Source organism: Mauremys reevesii, linkage group 9, assembly GCF_016161935.1.
Source record: "Mauremys reevesii isolate NIE-2019 linkage group 9, ASM1616193v1, whole genome shotgun sequence".
NCBI lineage: Eukaryota > Metazoa > Chordata > Testudines > Geoemydidae > Mauremys > Mauremys reevesii.
In genome coordinates, this window is record NC_052631.1 from 103,253,226 (window position 1) to 103,271,493 (window position 18,268).

General features: G+C 44.3%; 1 protein-coding gene across 4 annotated transcripts in view; it reads left to right on the top strand.

The window, feature by feature from the left end:
- TAF1 (TATA-box binding protein associated factor 1) overlaps window positions 1-18,268 on the top strand; it is a 100,664-nt gene that overhangs the window by 1,844 nt on the left and 80,552 nt on the right. For all 4 annotated transcript variants that reach the window (XM_039487815.1, XM_039487817.1, XM_039487816.1 and 1 more), the window contains exons 3-8: window positions 2,578-2,694; window positions 4,087-4,200; window positions 4,725-4,966; window positions 14,369-14,587; window positions 14,996-15,217; window positions 15,690-15,891. In XM_039487815.1, coding sequence (XP_039343749.1) covers window positions 2,578-2,694; window positions 4,087-4,200; window positions 4,725-4,966; window positions 14,369-14,587; window positions 14,996-15,217; window positions 15,690-15,891 — 1,116 coding nt within the window. The remainder of the gene's footprint in view (window positions 1-2,577; window positions 2,695-4,086; window positions 4,201-4,724; window positions 4,967-14,368; window positions 14,588-14,995; window positions 15,218-15,689; window positions 15,892-18,268) is intronic.

An 18,268-nucleotide genomic window follows, 5' to 3' on the forward strand; every position in this document is an offset into this window, starting at 1 on the left:
ATTCTGCAACTACACAAGCCACGTTAAAACGCTGCCGCGGCAGTGCTTTAACATAGCCAGTGTAGACTAGCCCATAGCTACTGCCTCTTGCTGAGGCAGGTGTTATTAAGCCGATGGGAGAGCTCTCTCCCATCAGCTTAGAGTAGTGGTTCTCAGCCTACGGCCACATGCGGCCCATTTAGCACAGAGCTGTGGCCCAGCTTAGCTGTGTGCTAAAGGCTGCCTGTGTGCCCGGGGTCCTGGGTTCCCAGCTGCCCAGTGCAGGGGTATCTGGACTGCCTCAGTAGGGTTGGGGTCCAGGCTGCCGGCCCACCCCGTATGGCGGGCGTCGGGGCAGCCACTCGGCTCTGCAGTCTGAGTCGGGCAGGCAGCTGCCCTCCCTGTGCAATGAGGGTTAGGGCTGCTGCTGCCCTGCCACGCAGCCCAGGTAACACATTGTGGGCTGCGTTGTAATCAGTTGAGAAGCACTAGCTTAGAGCCTCTCCACCGTAAGTGCGAGACCTAAGTGCTGTAGTGTAGATGTACCTGAGTTAGTTCCCCAGACCTGAAGAAGAGCTTTGTGTAAGCTTGAAAGCTTGTCTCTCTCATCAATAGAAGTTGGTCCAATAAAATATATTACCTCACCCACCTTGTCTCTCTAGTATCCTGGGACCAATGTGTCTAAACAACATTATGTACTGCAATCTACTGTAATACAAATAAATAAACAAAGGACAGAAATAGCACTGGTCCTGAAAGTGCTTGAAATGTCTTTTTCTCACTGAGTGATGCTTTGAGCATCAGTAACTTTAATAAGAAAAGAAATAGTTCCAGCATAAGGGCCAGAGTCTACCATGCCAGTAATCTTTGTACAAACCTCATCTTATCATTACACAATTTACTGTAGTTCAAGGTTAATGTATTGCCCTAGCTTTGTAAACTTGGGTAAATCTCACTGCCCAGTTGCTTTCTGCTGCCCTTATACATGTTTATGTTGTTTATAGATTGTCTACTCATTGGGCCAGAGATCCCTACCTTTATACCTATCTGTAAAGTTCCACGCTCACTGTTTGTGGGATTTAATTTTGTTTAATACAAAAAACTTATGTTAAAAGAATATGAAGGTTGCAAAGTCAAGTGTTTGAAAGTTTGAATGCCAGAATTAAGGATGCCTGTTCAGTCTTAAGTTTGTCTCTTGTACATGAACGTTGTGATGACTTTTAATTACATGATCAGATATTTGTTTTTCTTTTCTGTACACGTTCCACTTTTTTCCCAGGATGGAACAAAGCTCAGTGAATGAGGCAGTTGTTCAGTATTGCTTTCTGTCATTCAATACGTAGCTCTGGGGCTTATTTATTGCACGCTATCCAAATGCTGCACTGAATATAGAATTATGAAATTCACCATGGGCTTTTCTGTATTGCTCATCACTGTAATATGTTAGTACTTCACAATTTTGGGTGGAGATCATCCTTTCTCTTCCTAAAGTCATCTACCTTATTCTATATACCCCTTTCAACTTCAAGAGCAAGTGAAGCTGGTGTCCTACTGACACAGCATAATTCACTACACAGCTCTGATTTGTGCCCCAAGTACCTCCATCCTGCACGATAAATGAGTCAGGAATCTTGTGGAAAAAGTGATCATATAATTAAAGACTGTAGTGTGCATACACAGAAGAGGGCAACATCAAGGTTTGAGGGCAACCTTAGTTCTGGCATTTCTTAACTTTCATGAGCTTGACTTTTGCAACCTTACTAACATTCTTTTAAGAGTTCTTAATTTAATTTTCTCTTTTTTTGAAAAAATGTGAAAACAAATTTATTCGCAACTGTAGCAACACCCCATCATGCATTATGAGCAGGGTGTGAATCATCACTCAGACTACAGCGTAGACTCCTTGACTGCAATACTAATTACATTAACTGCCAGCAGGAGTGTACATAACACAATGAAACAGTGAGTTATTTATAAATGCGTAGACCTATTTTACAGACAGCATAGCAAAGGACAAAGATATAAGTTTTTTCTGGGAGGCAGCGTGGCAGTCGTAGAGTTATATTCCCAGCTTCTGTAACTCCTAAATGGGATATGGTGCTTTGCTTGATACAGTTGTGAAAGTACAGAATTACGAACGTTCATCAGTAGAAAAAAATCATTTAGGACTCATGGTCTGGTTCCCAGGTGGTGCACATAGCTCTGGGTCAAAGGGACTGTCTCAACTTATAACTCTGCCAAATTTGAATAGATTTTCATGAGGCTGGCAAATGGCACTTCCCTGACCCCAATGATCCATCTCCCAAATTTCAAAGTCTTGCTGCAAGCCATGAAGGTGTTGGAGCTCTTGGGGGGCAGGGGAAGGGAAGAAAGACCAGACTGTTTTAGAATAGAAAACGTTAGGTAACCTTAATGTAGGGATTGCATTTGCTCCTCCAGTAAAATAGAGTATAGATGGGGGTGGAAAGAAGTTATAGCAGGAAGGAGGGGGTAGGCGGCTGAAGAAGTCAGGACAGACTACCATGGGATGAGGTAAGATGTGGTGAGTACATGCTGGGATATGATTTTGTTTTATGACAAGTCTTTCCTCCTTCTCAGGCTGGGTTAAGAGCACAGAGGATGCTGTTGATTACTCTGATATTAATGAGGTGGCTGAAGATGAGAGCCGCAGATACAGGCAGGCAATGGGCACCCTTCAGCCAATTCGAAGACAAGGTAATTGGGGGTGGTAGGAGTACACATAGACAAAATGATTAAGTTAATGGTATGTCTCTGTGTGGCGGATTGGCTTTTGCTGCTGTTGTTGAGTGATCTTTCTCTAATCATTGTTATCCTGCCATGTTCTTTGTCTGCTTCGCGAAGTAAGCCAGTGGGGCAAATAAATGGCCCGGACATCAAATAATGTACATGAGAATGATGAAATTTCAGTCCCTTTCTTTAGGGCTGGGTTTATTTTTTCCAAAGCAAAACAGCTGATCATAATTTCTATAGATAAACCAGATTGTTTTCCCTGACCCAGGGTCTCCTGCCATATCCTACCTCCTTCTCACAGGTGTTCCTGTAAACTGAGTTGTTGGTTGACCTTTGATCTAAGGACAGGGTTGACCACAGGCTGTTACATGATTTCTGGTCTCAGACCTTTCTCCTGGGAGGAAGTCAGTCAGTCACGGGGGGGGGTCCTAAGGCGCATTCCCTTGGAGGATTATCTCAACCTACGATAGCCTTCCTCTGTTTCTTCCCATCTCCCTTCCCTAGCATTATGTTTAATGGCCGCTGCAGCTGAGGAGGCATCTTCATCCAAGTTCTGCCATGACTTTCACTTTCACAGGTTATAAGGAGGGGTAAGACTGGCTTTTATGCTTCTCCAATGGGGACTAGTATAGGAGGTCCCTGCCTGTAGGATACAGAATTCCAAACATCTGCAGTTTTTTCCCCTGTGTTATTGCTAGTGCAATTGATGAATCTGCTGCCTGTCTCCTAAAGGAACTTTCCATCTCCTCTCCTGTCAGTCAGGAGCAGGAAATTAGGAATGTTGCAGTAATCTAGGGTTTCTGCCCTGAATTTTCTTGTTTTGTCAGTTTTCCTGCTCCCCTACTCATCCCCATTTCAAGCCCTGATTTTGTAATTGGTTGAGTGTAGGGAAGCCACAGTTGGGGCAGCTTTGGGTGATCTATTTGAGAAACTGGAAAGGTATTTGTAATAAGTTAATGCTGAGACAGGGTCCTTCCTGTGGCTTGGGGTGGAGTTGAGATACCCTAGTTGTGGTATTGGGGAAGGCGTGTCTGAGTATCCTTGAAATTGATTTTTTTTTTTTAATAATAAAGATAAATAAGTTAATGGAGGATAGGTCCATCAACAACTCTGAAGCCAAAATGGTAAGGGATGCAACCTCAGGCACTGGATGTCCCTAAATGCCAAATGCCAGAAGCTGGGACTGAGTGACAGGGAATGAATTACTTGATGATTGCCCTGTTCTGTTCATTCCCTCTGAAACATCTGGCACTGGCCACTGCCAGAGACAGGATACTGGGCTGAATGGACCACTGGTCTGATCCAGTATGGCCATTCTTATGTTCTGAAGGCGATTGTCTCCTTTTGACTGGTTAGATGAAGATGAGGATGATTATGATGCTGACTGTGAAGATATTGATTCCAAGCTGATGCCGCCGCCGCCTCCACCTCCAGTAAAGAGAGACGATGAAAAAGATGCAACTGCCCCTGGTGAGTAAGGACTCTCATCTTCTGTCTGAAACTTTTGGAAAGAATCTGGGAGTTTTGGGATGACAGGATGAGACACATCAAAGATTCAAGCATTTCTATCCAGTGGCTTTATACTGTAGCATGTTTGGGATCTTGTCAAAGATCCATCCTGCAGACTGGATCTGAAGATGAGTCGTGACCAATTATGCAATGAAGTAGCGCTGCTTAGGGGTAACTGGCTCTTATATAAAATATAGAGTAAAAGATGTTATAACACTTTCAACAGTAACGTTAATATTCATAATCAAACCAACCTGTGAAGTTCAGCTGCTTCTCTGTTTTGCCTTCTCTCAGCGGTGACTGTGAGTTGCAGGGGTGATCTAGGGATGCACTGAAAGGCTAAACTGGATCAGGAATCAATAACTATAAAACATGGAGACTTACATTAAGCATAATTTAAGATCAGGAAACAGTGCTTGTGGAATGGGGATTGTACTGGGGACCAAGAAAGGAAACTTGTTCATAAGGTACTTGCTCTATTGTAGTATCTGAAGATGGAGATGGTATCATTCTGCCCTCCATCATTGCTCCGTCCTCTGCTACCTCTGAGAAGGCAGATTTCAGCAGCTCTTCTGATTCTGAGTCAGAGATGGGACCCCAAGATGCAAGGCAGGCAGAATCCAAGGAAGGGAAACTGACGCTGCCTCTTGCAGGAATAATGCAGCGAGATGCCACCAAACAGCTGCCGAGTGTTACTGAGCTGTTCCCGGAATTCCGGCCCGGCAAGGTATTGTATGTATTGGGGACAATGTCCAAGGGGAAATGATGGAAACTCCGTCACTTGGAACACTCAAGACTGGGGGAAAAAAAGCCATCCTAGTAAATATGTGCTTGGTAGAGTGAGAGGGGCTAGGTGATTGTCATCTCCATCTCCGATTTCTCTGTGTCTGTGTACTGGCTGCTATCAGTGACTGCTTTCCAAGGGAAGCTGGATAGTGCTTCTTCTGCTCTCAGGAGGAGTCTCTTAGAAATAATTTTTTGTGTAAATCAGGTTCTGACATATATGTTTTACCCTTCTATATAGAGCTTTGATGCACAGATTTCAGAACACTTTATGAATGGGGAGAGAGTACCCTTCTCCAGATTACAGGCGAATCACTGAAGTTAGTCACAGCCTCATCCATTTGTTTGTCAGCTTCTCTCACAAATGCCTCTGCTCCTTGTTCCCTAACTCAGGGAACTTTCTCCCTGAACTGATTGATTTAAATGCCTCCTCAAGACCTAGTGCGTCTGTGACTCCTATAAGAAATCAGCTGAGAGTAATGGCTAGGATGAGATGAAGCTGGAGGTAATTTTAAGTAGCAAACTGTTTGTAGGTCCACAGCTTCTTAGACTGTAAATTCCTAAAGGCAAGGGAGCATGTCTTTGTATGTGTTTGTCCAGCACCCAGCACAAGGACGTCTTGATCCCGAGTGGGGCTGCTGGATGCTTTTCCAGTGTAAATGTTTACTAATAATAGTGATTAAAAAAAACTAGATGAAACAATTAGGTCATCTCCCAAGAGTTGTTGTAGGGTTGATCCCTATTGTAAATGTGCTAATATCTTGTAAGTGCCTTGGAGCAGGGACTGTCTTTGTGTGTTTCTATGGTACTTAGCACAGTGGGGCCCTGACCTGAGTAGGTGCAAACACAATACAAATAACTGTTCAATCTAGTTTTAAATGTAGCAAGAGACTGGGATTCCACCACTGTGCTCAGGAGACTGTTTTCCAGCCTGATACATCTCACTGTCAGGAAGACTTTCCGCAACTGAAATGCTATTTTTTTTTTTTAATATTGTTCCAGTTACTCCGACTTGTATCCCCTTTATTATAGGTGGAGCTGGTAATGACAACAGGTATTAAAGCGGCCTAACTCTGCCTTTTACTACTCCTGTTTCCAGTTTGTAACTTTGCCAACATCTACAGTTCATGCTGAAACTTTCCATTCTTGGTCTCTGCCACAAGTTGAATTTTTCTGGAGTTTTAATAAAAATGATGTCGCTATTTTGGAGAACAAGATTGGCAGGTGTATTATTCCTTTAATGTTAACCAAGTTTTTCAACCATTTTTTGAAGAGCACTAGCACCTTAGGGGTTTGCAGCAGGAACTTGAAATTTGGCAGGGGGATAGACCCTGAGGTTAAATGTTTTATTTTTTCCTTGTGAAAATCCATCCAGATTAGTTATAAATCACAGAAAATGATTATTCGTACATGTACAGTAGAATTTGTTAGAGGCTTATTTCAAATCCTGTATGGTAGAGCCCTGCGCAGGACTATTTTTTTTTTATACTGCTCCCATCCAGTCCCATTCCCATCTACTCCCGCAATCTTTCCTGCATTTTTATCCCGCTTCCACCTTAGATCTCGCAAGAGAGACAGATTCCACCAGGCTCCTAACAAAACCAACCAACCAACCAGGGCCAGCCCGCAAAATTTTGGCACCTGAGGCGGGGAGCTCAAATCACACCTCCATGCCCCCTCGCTTGGGCCGAAACTTTGAAAGGTCTCAATTCTGCCTTCTTTCTCTTCTTCTCCTCTTGTGGTACTGCTACCTATCCCAATAAAGGAGAACTAACAACTTAAAATGCCTTGTTCAAAAATTTTATATAACACTTAACTTTCAAAAGCCTGAACAGCAAGTGTAACTTTTCTTGTCTGCATAGTAAACACTTGGCATTTTTATCTGTTTGAATAATCAAAGTGGTGCTTTCTGTGCCTTCTTGGTTGCAAAGATTTGAACTGCTTCCTGAAAGTCCACAGTCTGGGCCAGCTTGTGCTCTATTGAGATGGTTGCAAGGCCGACCAGCCTCTCCTGTGTCATTGTGAAGTGTAGATGTGCTTTTAATAACTTCAGCTTGGAGAAGCTGTGTTCTCCACTGGCAACTGTCACAGGAAGCGTTAGAAGTATGCACAGAGCAACAAAAGCATTTGGAAAGAGGGTGGTCATCTTCTTTGTGCACATATATTCCAGAACAGCCTTTGGAGTTGATCCTGTTGAAATGTATCTTGAAAGGGCTTTCAGTTCATCACCTAAATCACTCGCATCAATATCGCGCATGTCATCATGTGTCAACACTGTCTCTAGTGCCCTGCACTGCTGGTGTAGGTCTTCTTCAGGTATAGTGAGGAGTTTTGGAATATCGTACAACATCCCAAATATACTGCTGTGTTCCTTGAGCTGCATGAAATGGTCTTCAGCTGACTGTATTGCACAATCTAGCACCTGGTTAAATAATTCGACTTTGAATTGTTTGGGGTCTCTTAGGGGATTATCCCGTGCCTCGTAATCAAAATGTCGTCTTCTTCAGTGACTCTTGTATTCTTGAATGGGTGGGGAAATAGCTTTAGGGTGAAGTTCCTCTGCAGAACGTTTTGAAATCCCTCATCTGACCGGTAAGACTGTAAGTATGACTTTGTTTTGTCCAGTTGTTCCATTGCTCCAGTTATATCAAGGTCAACGCCTTGGAGTCTCTTGCTTACAACATTTATTTCAAACAGTATGCCATGCCACAACACTAAGCCACACAGAAATTTGAAGTTATGTATGTTTCTGGTGATTCCATTTCCCTCTGCCACTGTTCTCTCACGAACAGTTCCTGTCATAGCATTATCCTCCATAATGGCAACTATGGCATCATCTGTCTTCCCAATTTGGTATTTGATAGGCTTTATCGCCTCCACTCGACTTTCCCATCGTGTGGCACTCAGTGGTTTCAATGTCAGAGAGGATGTTCCCAGATGTTGCTTCAAAATTTGCCATTGATGAGTTGATGCAAAGAAAAATACATAGATGCTTTGAATTACGTTAAAAAATTCAGCAGCGTCACTAGAAGCTGATGCTGCATCACTGACCACCAAGTTCAATCAATGAGAATTGCATGGGACAAAAAAAGGTCGAGGGTTTAACTCTCAGATCCGTGTCTGCATTCCTCTGTCCTTTCTTCTCATGTTGGCACCATTATCGTAGCCCTGACCTCTCATGTGAGCTATCGCAATTCCCGTATCTTCCAGCTTTTTAAGAAGCACATTTGTCATACCAGCTCCTGTAGTATCATCAGTGTCAATAAATTCTAGAAAATGCTCTCTGACAGTCACCTTTGATGGGACATTTTCACTAGGTTCTGTTGTTACAAAATGCACCATCGAAGTCATTTGTTTCGTTTGGCTGATGTCAGGTGTGCAGTCCAGAATAACAGAGTAATATCTTGTTTCAGAGTAGCAGTTGTGTTAGTCTGTATCCGCAAAAAGAACAGGAGTACTTGTGGCACCTTGGAGACTGAAATGTATTATTAATAAATTTATTTATAAATTTGTTAGTCTCTAGAGTAATATCTTGCTGACTTCAGATCTGCCACAATCTTCTGTGTGACTTTTGTTGCCAGTAACTGTATGATCTCATTTTGAATTGTTTTTCCAAGGTAGTGGTGTATGTACATTTCTTGGGTGGTGACTCTTCTTAGATGCTCCTGGAGTACAGCATCAAACTCAGCCATCGGCTCCACAATTTTAAGGAAGTTTCCATTGTTTGGCACATACAACTGATCTGAAGTGCCACGCAGTGCTAGGTTTTTTTTGGGTAGCAAGCATTCTCACAATGGCAATGAGCCTTTTCAGAACATTTTGCCAGTAAAGAGACTCTGATGCAATCTTCTCTTGACGCTGATCATCTATGGTGGCCTTTAACCTTAGTCTAGTCTCAAGCTCTTTCAACCTATGGAATGCTGTCTGGTGATTTGCTGCCTTCTCATGGCATGCCAGATTTCTAGCCAGATTTTTCCAGTCCTTTGTTCCTGTAGAACCCAATGTGGCTGGAACATTAGACTCGAAGAGTTTGCAACAAAAACAGTATGCAGCATTTTGGGTTTTTGAGTACATAAGCCATGGCCTCTCCACTTTGTCACCATTGGGTTTTTCATGCCAGTAAAGTGTTGGATGGAAACTTCTATTTTCATTGTCTTTGGGGAACATGGAGTTTTTCACTTGCTGTGGCCCATGCAGTACAAGGAAATCCCTCAGGCTACTGCTTAAGTGGGTCCACAGTCCTGGATCATTTACTCTTAAGGAACTAAACTCAGTGGCAGCTGTTTCTTGCGTCTCCACCACACTCTTCTCTGATCTACACTTTTCTTCAGGAATGTGCATGGTTACATCCATTTGAGATGGAGATATGGATGCTGCAGTAGCTGCCAGGTCACCTTCACTCTGACTAACTGGAAGATCAGGCATCTCCTCACCACTCACATCCTCACTGGGGCCGGAAGGCTCACCGTGAACATTTGTGTCTATGTATTTCAGGAGAGCTCCTTCCTGTTTAGCTAGAAAAGCGTCCTTTGCTTGCTTGCTTTTTCTGAATGCTGCCCCAGAGGGGCATTTTCTTCTTTCACTCATGACTGCTGCTCTGTGCCAACTGTAGCAGCTCTCAACACTCAATTGAAGGGGACAAATAAGCAGGCTGGTAGCAGGGCCTGAGTGTGGGAAGATATCAGCGTCTTAAGGGCCTAACTGGCACCTGGTACTTCTCGTTCTCCTCAAGTGGGTTCAGGAAAGCAGCAGGAAACAGGAAGCTCCCTGAGAAGCTGGTGTTATTCAGTCCAGGCTCCTGGGGGTGCTAGAGAGGTACATAAGAGGCTCCTCCTCCCTCTCCCTCTCCCTGCAGCTCCTGCTGCTTTCTGTCCTTCCCTCTCTCCGTTTCTCCTGCCTGCCCTGTTACGTCTCTTGTGCTCTCATTCCTCCAGCACAGCACTCCTCCATCTCTATGCATCTAGAGCAGAGAGACTACATATGCACTAGCACCAGACAGAATGTTCTACATCGGGGTAGGCAACCTATGGCACAAGTGCCGAAGGTGGCACAAGAGCTGATTTTCAGCGGCACTCACACTGCCCGGGTCCTGGCCACCGGTGTGAGGGGCTCTGCATTTTAATTTAATTTTAAATGAAGCTTCTTAAACGTTTTAAAAACCTTATTTACTTTACATACAATAATAGTTTAGTTATATATTATAGACTTATAAAAAGAGACCTTCTACAAACTGTAAATGTATTGCTGGCACGCAAAACCTTAAATTAGAGTGAATAAATGAAGACTTGGCACACCACTTCTGAAAGGTTGCCGACCGCTGTTCTATACTCTGGGTCCTAGTGCCGTCCCCCGCCCCAGTCTGGCACCTGAGGCGGCCGCCTCAGTTCGCCTCATAGTAAGACCAGCCCTGCAACCAACCCACAGTTGGTTACTATATTTTATATATATAAACGGAATTCAGACACAATTTTTATTGCTAAAAGAATAGAACAAATCTTGTTTAAACTATGTAAAAATACTTTGTCTGTTAGACATGAAATCTCTATCCCTCACTTAAATTTAAGTTTTCCACCTAATTACCACAGTCTGTCTGTCTTCTTCCCTCCTGCCCCCAACAAGGTACGTTTTACCTGCTCCTGCTATTATGGCAGCATGTCTTGTAGGTCCTGTGGGATCCCAGTCACACTGCAGGGCTCTGCTGTATGGCTCCATCAAAAAGCCATTTGTGGCCTGGGAAAAGTGAACTGGCTTGGAAGCCAAAAGACTATGAATCTCAACTCTTCTGTTGACTAGTCTATTTAGACTGTAAGCTCTTCAGGGCAGAGATCGTCTACTATTATATTTGTACAGGACCTAGCATAATGAAGCCCTGTTCTTGGTTGGGCTCTAGGCACTACCATAATAAACATGATTAATAATAATGGTGGTGATAATTCTGTCCATTTCACAAGCGATATTACTGAGCAAGGCCTTGTATCCTTACCCTGGGAGGCAAGCAAGCACCCATATTTTACTGAAGGAGTAACTGAAATGTCTGTCAGGGCTAGAAATAGAACTCATGTTTCAGATATGGCAGGCTCAGGTCATAACCAGCTAACCACCTTGCCTCTCAGAAAGAACCTGCTAAATGTATGTGTTTAGGTATGTTGTCTGTTGCTATTCCTCCATATGTAACCCATTTTTCAAGGGTTGTCTGCCTCTAGTCTTGTCTGGTTTATAGAAGATAGCAGCATACTGCTGTCGTCAGCTAATCATGGAATTGTAGGACTGGAATGGATCTTGAGAGTCCATCTAGTTCAATCCCCTGCACTCATGGCAGGACTAAGTATTGTCTAGACCATCCCTGACAGGTGTTTGTCTAACCTGCTCTTAAAAATCTCCAATGATGAAGATTCCACAACCTCCCTAGGCAATTTATTCCAGTGCTTAACCACCCTGACAGGAAGTTTTTCCTAATGTCCAACTTAAACCACCCTTGCTGCAATTTAACATCATCGTTTCTTGTCCTATCCTCAGAGGTTAAAAAACAGTTTTTCTCTTTCTTGTAACAACCTACTATGTACGTGAAAACTATTATCATGTCCCCTCTCAGTCTTTTCTTTTCCAGACTAAACAAACCCAATGTTTTCAATTTCCCCTCATAGGTAGGGCCTTACCAAATTCACAGTCCGTTATGGTCAATTTCATGGCCATAGCATTTGAAAATTGGTAAATTTCATGTTTTCAGATGTTTAAATCTAAAATTTCATATAAAAAAATTGAAATTACAATTCTAACCCTATCTTAAAGATGTCAGAGTCATAGAATTTAAGGTCAGAAGAGACCATCAGATCATCTAGTCTAACCTGTACATATCAAGCCCTCTATATCACAAGCACAGGCGAGAGAGAGAATGTTCGGTGCTACCTCAGAGCACCGTCCCACAGTGTCCAATGTCCCACTTCCAGCTGTGGCCATCTCTGATGCTTCAGCGAAAGGAGACGACATTCCACACAAAGATGGACTACAAGCCATCAGGAATAGTATCCCCGATAATATCACGGCTAACCTGGTGGCTGAACTTTGACTTTGTCCTCACCCACAACTATTTCACATTTGGGGACAATATATACCTTCAAGTCAGCGGCACTGCTATGGGTACCCGCATGGCCCCACAGTATGCCAACATCTTTATGGCTGACTTAGAACAATGCTTCCTCAGCTCTCATTCCCTAACGCCCCTACTCTACTTGCGCTACATTGATGACATCTTCATCATCTGGACTCATGGAAAAGAAGCCCTCGAGGAATTCCACCGTGATTTTAACAATTTCCATCCCACCATCAACCTCAGCCTAGACCAATCCACACAAGCGGTCCATTTCCTAGACACTACTGTGCTAATAAGCGATGGTCACATAAACACCACCCTATACCAGAAACCCACTGACCGCTATACTTACCTACATGCCTCCAGCTTCCATCCAGGACACACTACACGATCCATTGTCTACAGCCAAGCTCTAAGATACAACCGTATCTGCTCCAATCCCTCAGACAGAGATAAACACCTACAAGATCTCTATCAAGCATTCTTAAAACTACAATACCCACCTGCTGAAGTGAAAAAACAGATTGACAGAGCCAGAAGAGTACCCAGAAGCCACCTACTACAGGACAGGCCCAACAAAGAAAATACCAGAACGCCACTAGCCATCACCTAAAGCCCCCAACTAAAACCTCTCCAGCGCATCATCAAAGATCTACAACCTATCCTTAAAGATGATCCCTCACTCTCACAAATGTTGGGAGACAGGCCAGTCCTCGCTTATAGACAGCCTCTCAACCTGAAGCAAATACTCACCAGCAACTGCACACCATACAACATAAACACTGACCCAGGAACCTATCCTTGCAACAAAGCCCCATGCCAGCTCTGTCCACATATCTATTCAAGTGACACCATCATAGGACCTAATCACATCAGACACACCATCAGGGGCTCGTTCACCTGCACATCTACCAACGTGATATATGCCATCATGTGCCAGCAATGCCCCTCTGCCATGTACATTGGCCAAACCGGACAGTCTCTACGCAAAAGAATAAATGGACACAAATCTGACATCAGGAATCATTACATTCAAAAACCAGTGGGAGAACACTTCAGCCTCTCTAACCATTCAGTGACAGACTTGACGGTGGCAATTTTGCACCAAAAAAACTTCAAAAACAGACTCCAAAGAGAGACTGCTGAACTCGAATTAATATGCAAATTAGATACAATTAACTCAGGCTTAAACAGAGACTGGGAATGGTTGGGTCATTACACTAATTGAATCTATTTCCCTATGTTAAGTTCTCCTCACACCTTTTATGGGTCATCTTAATTATCACTTCAAAAGGTGTTTTTTTTTTGGTTTTTTTCTCTCCTGATGATGATAGCTCATCTCAATTGATTAGACTCTTCCTGTTGGTATGCATACTTCCACCTTTTTCATGTTCTCTGTATGTATAAATATCTCCTGTCTGTGTTCCATTCTGTGCATCCGAAGAAGTGGGCTGTAGCTCACGAAAGCTCATGCTGAAATACATTTGTTAGTCTCTAAGGTGCCACAAGTACTCCTGTTCTTTTTGCGGATACAGACTAACACGGCTGCTACTCTGAAACATTAATTCTATCATTCCTGAACTTTTGAGTGTTCAGCTTTGAAACTTTAACATTCTTGTAATATTATTTGTGTGTAATATTATACATCAGCTTTCTCCTTGGTTTTTACACACTTCAGATATTTCTATACTATTGTGTCTCTGCCCCTCTAATGGTTATCATCTAGAAAGGATTTACATGTTTAACTCTTTTTCCTTCCTTATAAAAAGTTCCCTCCATCCTGTTAACAGTTTTCTTGGCTTTTCTTGGCATGATCTCTAACTTTTCAATATGTCTCTGGTAATGGAATATGCTGAGTGGAAAGACATTTTGTCCAGATTCTGTTGTGCCCCACCTGGATAAATGGGGACTGTTCCCCCTCTGCTCAGGGTTTAACTTTCAGGTGAATTTCAGAATAAAATATCCTTGAGGGTTAAATAAAGGTTCTACCAAACAGAGAGAAAATGTCTCTGATTCGTTTCAAATCTGAGAATAATGAGACCACCAGCTGCACCAGGGATTGGGAGGACACTGTGGAAGTTAGGTGGTTACACTTCTCCAGTTATTTCTTGCTCCTGGCCTGGCCTTGGTGGAAAAGTCTCTTGGGCTTGGAGTGCTTCCTCATCCTTGCTGCTCATGTGTATGAAATGCTTGTACCTATGTCATCAGGGACCTGTCGTTTGTCCTTGTGACCGTCTTTCTTCCTTCTTGTTGTAGGTGCTGCGTTTTCTCCGTCTCTTTGGCCCTGGGAAGAATGTTCCTTCTGTTTGGCGTAGTGCCCGGAGGAAACGTAAAAAGAAACATCGGGAGCTAATGCAAGAAGTGCAGATCCAGGAGGGTGAAACCGCAACCGAGGCAGGAATGGAAGAGAAGTCTCCCTGGGAATATGAATTTGCTCCTCCTCCTCCTCCTGAGCAGTGCCTCTCAGATGATGAGGTGGGACATCTGAGATTTAGGAGGTCCTCTAGCTAGTAACAGGTAGTCACCCTGCCATGACAATACTAGTGAGGGGAGGTTAGGCTGCCATTCCCACTGTGCAGAGGCTGCTCCTTGGATATTAAGCAGGGGCTCCAGAGACCATTCCCTAGTAGGTTAAGAGCCCTTGTATGATAAGGAATTAGGGGACTCTTTCACCATTTTATTGTAGCAGTGGAGAGTCCTTGTATCGCTGGACTGCTAGTTCCAGCATTTGCTAATGCAGCTATTAAGTTTGAATATGCATTTCTGCGATTTCTGGGAAATGCTCCTCTCCACTGAGAATGAGACAGAATTTGAAAGCAAAAGCTCCTGTTGCCAGCTCTGAAAGCGGTGACTGACAGGTTCCTTTTTCCTGCTGTGCTGCAGATCACTATGATGGCACCTGTGGAGTCCAAGTTTTCCCAGTCTACTGGAGACATAGACAAAGTGACAGATACCAAGCCCAAGGTGTCTGAATGGCGTTATGGGCCAGCCCAGCTCTGGTATGATATGCTGGGGATCCCTGAGGATGGCAGTGGATTTGACTATGGTTTCAAACTAAAAGAGCATGCGAGAGAAAAAGATACTTCAGGTCATTCTGTGGAGAAGGTGAGAGGAAGCATGTGTAAGGGAGGATGCTGTGAGGGTGTGGTTGTGTGGTGGTGGTGGAGCACAATAGGAGAAGTGGGGGAGGGATAGCTCAGTGGTTTGAGCATTGGCCTGCTAAACCCAGGGTTGTGAGTTCAATCCTTGAGGGGGCCACTGAGGGATCTGGGACAAAATCAGTACTGGGTCCTGCTAGTGGATGCAGGGGGCTGGACTCGATGACCTTTCAGGGTCCCTTCCAGTTCTATGAGATAGGTATATCTCTATATATTATTTATTTATTTATTCTAAGGTAAGGGAACAGGGCTGGGGAGGTGAATAAGGCAGGGGACCAGCCAGTGGAAGAGGTGTGAGTGGGAGGGGGAAAGGGGAAAGATTCACAATGGAGATGGTAAGGAATCTCTACTCTTTCTTCTATAATTTAAGCAGCAAAATCAAAGTTAACTAGGGTCTAATGCCATTGTTCCCTCTGCAGAACTTGGGAGTGATGGCTGAGAAGGATGACTTGCTGGCTGATGAGCACTTCCTCATGGTGACACAGCTACAATGGGAGGATGATGTCATCTGGAATGGGGAGGATGTCAAACACAAAGGGACTAAAACACAGCGTGCGAGCCTGGCAGGCTGGCTGCCCTCTAGTATGACCAGAAACGCCACTGCGTACAATGCCCAGCAAGGTGCGCGGCAGCTGCTTTTACACTTTCTCATGCCCACACCCTGAGGGAGTGGGTGGAATGAGGGGATCTCTGAGTTAGCCTAATTGAGAATGTCGTGTACAAACTAATTCCCCATTCTCTCCTCTTCAGCATGTGGGTTTGTGTTCTTTCTCAATCAGGAGGTGGCTTTGGCTAAACCAACTTGAGGCCAAAGCCTTTTGTCCTCCTCCTGCCCAAATAGGCTTGGCCTCTTCTGTTAGACGAGAGAACACTGAAAGCCAAGTGCATGTCCAGCGAAATGTCCTGCTGTCCTTCCCCTTTCTAACTGAAATGAGGGGCTGGACATACCTAATTCAGTACCAAAGGCTGATGTACTGGAGACCCCCTACTGACTGTTCAGATTTCCATTTATAGCAGCACTAAAATTCCTCTGCTTTGCAAACACCAAACTTTTATCTCAAGCTCAGACATAGGCTGGTTTTTAAAATTGAACTGTAAATCCAGAATTATTCTTTATTCGTTATAACTTACTCTGTCTCTCTAAGGAAAAACCAATGGAACTGTCAGGTTATACCAGTTACTCTCATTTTTGGATGCTGCTACCTTGTCTCCTAGTCTTGTCATCAGACACCCTGAGGAGCCAGGGAAGCAGATTAGATAGCAGGGGGTAGTGAGGATGGGGGAGGGCTCTGAGAGGGCAAGGAAAATTGAGCTGAGCTGTCAGAGAATAGGGGAAAAACTATGGCTATGCAGGGGTAGTGCCTGGGGTCAGGAGCTGCTTTGCTACAGAAGGTGAAGAAAGCGATTAGGAGAGAGGCTGTTCTAGATTTGATTCTGACAAATGAGGAATTGGTTGAGAATTTGAAGGTGGAAAGCAGCTTGGGTGAAAGTGATCATGAAATGATAAGTTCGTAATTCTAAGGAATGGTAGGAGGGAAGACAGCAGAATAAAGACAATGGATTTCAAGAAGGCAGTCTTCAGCAAATTGGTAAGTAAGATCCCGTGGGACACAAGTCTCAGGGGAAAAACGTTCAGGAGAGTTAGCAGTTTTTTAAAGAGTCTTTATCAAATGCATAAGAGCAAACTATCCCAGTGTGTAGGAAAAATAGGAAGTATATTAACAGACCACCCTGGCTTAACCAGGAGAACTTCAACAACCTGGAACTCAAAAAAGAATCATAAAAAACTCAGAAACTAGGTCAAATAACAGAAGATAAATATAAAAAACAATACAAGAATATAGAAACAAAATTAGGCCAAGCTTTTCATAAAATGAGATTAAACTAGGTAGGGACGTAAGGGGTAACAAGAAAACATTTTACAAATACATTAGAAGCAGGAGGGGGACTGTGGTGGGGTGGCTGCCCCACACAGGCAGGAGAGGAGTTAATGCAGTCTTGGAGAGGCTGTGCAGAACCCAGCCAATCAGGAAAGGGTTTATTGGGAGAACCAGTCAGGAGAAGGCTTGCTGGAGCAGACCAATATAAAGGGCTCCTCAGCAGAGCAAGGGTTAGTCTCTTCCTGGAGGGCAAGGGGAAAGGACTGTCTGCCGAGGAGCCCTGAAGATACTGCAGTGCTGGGCAGGGTAGCAGAGCAAGAGGGGAGCTCTTGGCTGATCATGGCCAGACTGAGGCCCTGAAGCAAGGGCAGCAAAGGTGCTAGGGCTATGGGGGAAGTGGCCAAGGGAAAGTAGGCAGCGGGAATAGGAGGAGGGACAGTAAGTGGCTGCCAGCTATAGGGTCCCTGGTCCAGGACCCAGAGTTGCGGGCGGGCCTGGGTTCCCCTTCCCCCCCCCTTTGCCCCTACTTGCCAGTGAGGAGAGTGGCCTGAAGCCAGGGGCTAGACTAGGGACTGCAGTTGGCCGCTGAGGCATGTGGAAGGACTGAGGACCGCCTCTCCCCCGAAAGGGGGGAGTGCGGGCTGGGGCACAGCTGGCGGGCTGTGTCCTGAAGAGGACACTGCGGTCTGGGAGCGACACGGGTGCAGATGGTGGAGGAAGTAGAAGTAACGGCAAGTGAGACACTGCTATTAAAAGGCTCTCTGGTGGTCCAAGAGAGATAATTCCCAGCACGACCGGAAGGAGGTGCTGCAGCGGTGGGTCTGAACTGCTACAGGGACTAAGGACAGAGTAGGCCAATTACTCAATGAGGGGTGAAAGCCAATAGCAGAAAACTCAGCAATGTCTGAAGTGTTACATGCCTTTTTTTGTTTCAGCGTTCACCAAAATGGTTAGCAGTGATCGGAGGACTAATATAGTGAACATCAGTGAAAATGGAGTATGATTTGAAGTTAAAATAGGGAAAGAACAAATTAAGAATCTTAGGGCAGGTGTCTGCTTAAAACACTGCACCAGTGCAGCTGGACTGATGCAGTTATGCCACTGTAGCACTTTAATGA